We start from the raw sequence: 6,167 nt of genomic DNA on the forward strand, positions 1-6,167 counted from the left end.
GCCGGGTGCGGTGGCTCATGCCTGTAATTCCAGCACTTTGGGAGGCCGAGGCAGGCGGATCATGAGGTCAGAAGATCGAGACCATCCTGGCTAACGCGGTCTCTACTAAAAATACAAAAAATTAGCCAGGCATGGTGGCAGGCGCCTGTAGTCCCAGCTACTTGGGAGGCTGAGGCAGGAGAATGGTATCAACCTGGGAGGTGGAGCTTGAAGTGAGCCAAGATTGCGCCACTGCACTCCAGCCTGGGCAACAGAGGCAGCCTGGGTGACAGAGCGAGACTCCGTCTCAAAAAACGACAGCAACAATAACAACAAAAACACAAAGAAAAACAGCAACAACGATAAACACTCTCTGGAACTTACCTGGTCCCACCGTTCTCTACTGTGTTATTTATTTAATTAGACATTTATTTAGAAGTTTTAATTAATTTTTGTTTAAACTTTTTTTCTTATATGGGTACATACTATTTCACATGTTTGCAGGGTACATGTGAGACTTTGTAACATGCCTAGAATGATCAGGCATGGAATGATCAAGTCAGGATATTTAGCTGTTTTAACTCTGTTTTCTCTTACTCATATGTGGAAAGGGGATAACAGTACGTGCCTCATGGTGGCATGTGGTGTTGTTGCTGTTGCTATCAGAAGACAGAAGAGTGTGTAAGGCCAATTTTAATGCATAGACTAATTTGCTACTTCCTTTGTATCATCCTTTTAATTTTTCTTACTATCTAAGAATTCATGGCGGACAAATCTTACCAGTCCCTTTTCTTCCCTTCCAGGATTCTGACAAAGGAGCTTCCACACAAAGCTGCACCTCCCCACCCCTAACACTTCCAAAGCAGGGTTTCAAGTTCCAAAGAAGGGTTTCAAACCTCAACTGGAACGTGGCTAGGCCTGAGGCTGAGTAGAGCCCCTGTGATATTGTGATAGAAGAAAAAATATATATTTGATCTTCTTCCTTAGTTCTTAACATAGAGACCCTAAAACCATTTTAATTTTCTGAGTCAGAGGGGTGAGAGGAGCATCTTTTGTTACTCTTAATAAGACTTTGAACCATACCTGAGTTTATGCAAATGCGGTGACTCTTGGCGGGCCCCTAGCTAGCTTCAGGATAGGGGCTGATCACCAGAGGAATCAACCATGTGATTAGAGGATTGGAACTTTCAGGGAGGGGAGAGGGGCTGGAGATTGAGCTGATCACAAATGGCCAGTGATTTAATCTATCATGCTTATGTAATGGAACTTCCATGAAATCCCCTAAACTGGATGGGCTCAGAGAGCAGCTGAGTTGAACACATCCATGTGCCAGGAAGGTGGCACACCCTAACTCCTACAGGGACAGATGTCTCCATGCTGAGGACCCTTCTGACCTCACCCTGTGTGCCTCTTCATCTGATGTACATTTGTATCCTTCATAGTAAACCAGTAATAGTAAATAAATGGTTTTTCCTGGGTTCCAGTAGCCATCATAGCAAACCATTGAACATGCGGGTGCTGGTGGGGGAACCCCTTATTTATAGCTGGTCTATTAGAAGTACAGGAGACCTAGAACTTGCAATTAGCATCTGAAATGGGAGCAGTCTTGTGGAACTGAGCCCTTAACCTGTGGGGTCTGATGCAAATTCTGGGTAGTTGGTGTTAGAACTGGGTCCTCGGACACCCAGTTGGTTGTCTGAAGAGTTGGATCATTGGGTGTTGGTATGGAAAAAAACCCACACATTTGATGTCAGAAGTGTTATGAGTAGAAACAGATCTTAGCTTCCTACTCCTTGTGTATTAGTCTATTTTCATACTGCTAATAAAGACATACCCGAGACTGGGCAATTTACAAAAGAAAGGTTTATTGGACTTACAGTTCCACGTGGCTGGGTAGGCCTCACAATCATGGTGGAAGGCAAGCAGGAGTGAGTCACATCTTACATGAATGGCAGCAGGCAAAAAGAGAGCTTGTGCAGAGAAACTCCTGTTTTTTAAACCATCAGATCTCATGAGACCTACTCATTATCGCATTATCATGAGAACAGCATGGGAAAGACCTGCCCCCATGATTCAATCATCCCCCACTGGGTCCCTCCCACAACACGTGGGAATTATGGGAACTACAAGATGAGATTTGGGTGAGGACAGAGAGCCAAACCATATCACCTTCTTCACCAAGTTAAAGACTATTTTTTTTTTTCAATTTGAGAGCAGGTACTGTTTATTAACCAACCGGCTTAGAAAAATAATCATGGTAGACACCTTAGTTCATTCTTCTAATAAGCCTGTTGATCTTGTCCTCCCTGTTGCCAGCATCTCCACCTTCTACAAAATGGGTGGTCTTTTTCTTCATTCCACCTCGTGGAGAAGACAATTTGAAGGGCCACAGGAAGTTATTTGCCTCTTTGAAGTGTTTTCCAACAGTATAGATCTCATGGATCAGATCCTCCATGCAGATGATGCTGTATTTACCAAGAGATCGAGCAATCAAGGCGTTATCTGTCAAAGCAATTTGCTTCTTATTGATTTTGCCATAACCACGCTTGTAGATTAGTTCATTTACTGACTTCAGATTGGGGCACCCCCATGCAATATATGGCTCTATAATCCTCAGCATGTTAATCGAAGCCTTGTTGGGCTTCACAAAGGTTCCATTGAAGACTTGACGAAGGCGAAGAAGCTGCAACATCTTTCGAACCTTTGGGCTCACGCCATTGATACCTCTGATTCTGATGACAAATGCCAATTTGGGTTCTGCAGATACATAGAAGTTGCCAGCTTTTCTTGCCATCCTCGCCATTCGAATTTCAGTTCTGTACATCCGCCAAAGACTATTGACTTACAGGTCAGGTCTGACTTTGAGATAGCCATCGAGGGGTGAGGCCCACAGGCCTATAGGGGACTGAAGATGGAGAAAGGGGGGTGTCTGGGAGGTATGCAAAGAGAAAGTGGTAAGTGGTGGGCCCTAACCCTGCAATACCCTATCCCTGCCCTTTAATAAGCCATGTTCCGGTGAGTGTTGTTCTCTGAGCAATTACATTCATCCCTTCTTTTTGTGGGGAGGACTTATGGGTAAAAAGAGTTGGCAACTTTCTTCCCACAAGACAAGAGTGATATCCTCTCCTTTATGGACTAAGGAAGAAATGTGGAATCTGGGGAAGGGTCTGCCCTTAACTCTCACCTTGGTTTTCAGAAATGAGGAAATTGACCTCATTTGCCTTTTACCCAAATCAATTTTCATCCCTTTGGCATTTGTTAGATTCACTCAGTCAATTGTTTAATTGCTTCATCCAGGTGGCTGGTGGGGGTCACAACTGCTCCTCTTCGGACACCCTCTGCTTCCAGCAATTATCCCTGTCTCCCCCTCAGAGCAGTGCCATATGCCAGAGTGGGGCTTGTTGGGGACCTGGGCCAGGCTTAAGGAGAAGTTTTAATTTAGTGTAATAATCCAGACTGATACCCTTGTGCAAAATGCTCAGATAGAATACACATTCATGGTAAAAGAATTTTCATTGTCTTTGTTTTTAAAACCATTGCATTTTTGTTACCCATTTATTGGCATCTTGCTCTTTTCACTTAGCAGTATCTCTGTAGCCCTGGTAAATCATTTTAATGGTGTTCTAAGTGCAACAGGAGGCTACTGGAAGTTTTTGAACACAGGGATATATTTTGTTATTTGGGAAGTTATTTCCACAGCAAGTCCGACAGCATCTGTGAGGAAGCATCCCAAGACCCCAGCCTCCCAATCCCTGCTCACGACTCCAGTTCTGTTTTTTATAGCCACACCCTGGGTTTTCTAGACCCCAGTGCCTACTCCCCTCCCTGATATTCTCACACCCAGACTTCAGCCACCCGGCCGCCCTCTCCCCAAAGCTCCATCACTCACTCTTCTCTTTGTACTCTCTAGTAATTCCTATATCTGAAGAACTGATTTCCTTTCAACTCGACTTCTTTGAAGTCCTATGCCTTTGAATTATTTTCACTTCTTTTATTCTTGAGGAAAATTCCTAATGGTTGTTTTCATGAGCATCAGTGACAGGGAGTTTGCTACCAGCAAATATTCCCTGCCAGTGTCTTCTTGGTGAACAAGTAAGTATCAGAGGTTAAAAGAATCTTAGGGCTCATAGAAAATAATTGGCCAACCAGGGCAAGAATCCATTTCAAGGGCTATTTAATGGTCATCAAATTAAATACTTCCAGGGACTAGGAACTCACTACCTCCAAGGCCAGTTTATTTTATCATTGGACAGTCTTGACTGTTAGACATTTTTCTTATATTTTTCCTTTTCTGAAATGCCACCCTTAATCTCTAACTTACACTTCCAAGTCAAAGTGTTCCCATTACCTTCTTAGTGTCTCATTGTAATTTCCCCAAACCACAATGACTGTTTTCTCGTAAAGCATATGCCTTGCTCAGTTATTATTTACTTTTATACATCTTTATCAAGGTATAATTGAAATTCAATAAATAGCACATACAGTATAGAGTTAGATGCATCTTCACTTACCTATACACCCTCAAAACCATCATAATCAAAATAGTGAATATGCTCATCATTTCCAAAAGTTTTCGCATGCACGTTTTATAATATCTCCTTCTTACCCCTTCCTCTTCCATTCTCAGGAAGCCCTAGCTTGCTTTCTATCCTTAGTTTGCATTTTCTAGAATTATGAATAAATGGAATCATACAGTTCATAATCTTTCTTTGTCTGGTTACCTTCACATACTATCATTACTTTGAAATTCATCCTTTTTGTAGCATGTATCAATAGTTCATTGCTTTTTATTGCTGAGAAGTGTTTAACTGTATGGATGTACCACAATTTGTTTATCCATTCACCAGTTGTTTTACTGGAAACATCTAAATTGTTTCCATATTTTAGCTGTTGCAAATAAGACTTCAATGAACATTTGTGTACCAAATCTCTTTGGACATATACTTTCTCTTCTCTTGAGTGAATACCTAGGACTAGGATGACTGGATGGTATGGTAAGTATATGTTTAGCTTTTTAAGAAGCTGCCAAATTGTTTTCCATGTGGTTGTGCCACTTTACATTCCTGCCAGCAGGGTATGAGAGTTCTAATGACTCCTCGTCTTCACCACTCCTGGAAGTGGTCAGTCTTTTTATTTTTAACCTCTGCTCATTTTTGATCCTGTGATCTTAGAATACATTGAACATGTCTTCATCTCTCCCAGGCAAAGATCTGTGACAGTGTGCCTGCCATATTTTATTCTTCAGAACTGCCTGGTTATACTGAATTATCTACTCAACAAAAACTATTGGGATCTACTATGTGCCAAGCCTTGTGTTACTCAGGATACTTGGATGAAGGCAACTAGGATGATTTCTAGCAAACAATTCCAGGACTTATGATGTGGGTTGCAATGGATTGCCCACCCAGTGAAATGGAAGTCTGGGTATAGAATAGCATGATGTTTTGCAATACTACAAATGGTTCACTATTGCTTGAATGTAGGGTTAAGGCAGCAAGAAATAAGGTGAGGCTCCATTATGAAGTCCCTTTTCTACCATATTAAAGGATCAGTGATGCTGGCCATCAAAGAATTTTGAGAAATGGAAAGGCATGTTTGGATCTGTTCTTTATAAATTTCACTTTGATGGGGTAAAGGATTCTCTTTCTCTTGAGATACAGGCCCTGCCACATCTCTCGAACAATCGATAGATAGATAGATAGATAGATAGATAGATAGATAGATAGATAGATAGACAGACAGACAGACAGACAGACAGACAGACAGACAGACAGACAGATAGATCATCTTCTTTAGATTCCCTTGGGTGGATTTGGAGCATTTCTGTCTGTTTCAAACTTCACACATCTTTGGCTTTTAAAATCTAAGTGGTGGTACCCGTGCTTGGGTCCCAACTACCATGTTCTGTGAATAAGACTGGTTTTCCAGGTGTCAGGGCTGAAAGAGAAGGGGTGTCCTTGTAGAAATGACCATTGGTTTGGACTGCCATGTCACCTGCCAGAGCCCTACAGGAGTGTACTGTTGTGGGGTGTCCATTTGGCAAGATGCTGACTAAAACCACCTGGATAACAGAGGTCAAGGGAGAGGCCAGACCTTCCTTGGGGTTTTCTCTCTCTCTCTCTCTGTCTCTCACTTTCTCTCTCTCTCTCTCTCTCTGTGTGTGTGTGTGTGTGTGTGTGTGTATAGTA

General features: G+C 42.3%; 1 protein-coding gene across 1 annotated transcript; it reads right to left on the minus strand.

Moving 5' to 3' along the window:
• Positions 1 to 2,178: 2,178 nt before the first annotated feature.
• LOC129527576 (large ribosomal subunit protein uL30-like) lies at positions 2,179 to 2,803 on the minus strand. Its single transcript, XM_055365346.2, has one exon. The coding sequence runs from the start codon at positions 2,801 to 2,803 to the stop codon at positions 2,246 to 2,248; it is 558 nt and encodes a 185-aa protein (XP_055221321.2). The 3' UTR covers positions 2,179 to 2,245.
• Between the last annotated feature and the right edge of the window lie 3,364 nt (positions 2,804 to 6,167).

The sequence above is a fragment of the Gorilla gorilla genome, chromosome 18 (assembly GCF_029281585.2).
Source record: "Gorilla gorilla gorilla isolate KB3781 chromosome 18, NHGRI_mGorGor1-v2.1_pri, whole genome shotgun sequence".
Lineage (NCBI taxonomy): Eukaryota > Metazoa > Chordata > Mammalia > Primates > Hominidae > Gorilla > Gorilla gorilla.

Bases quoted from the DNA above. Each gene is read 5' to 3' on its own strand.
- LOC129527576 (XM_055365346.2), bottom strand. From the start codon at position 2,803: ATGTACAGAACTGAAATTCGAATGGCGAGGATGGCAAGAAAAGCTGGC.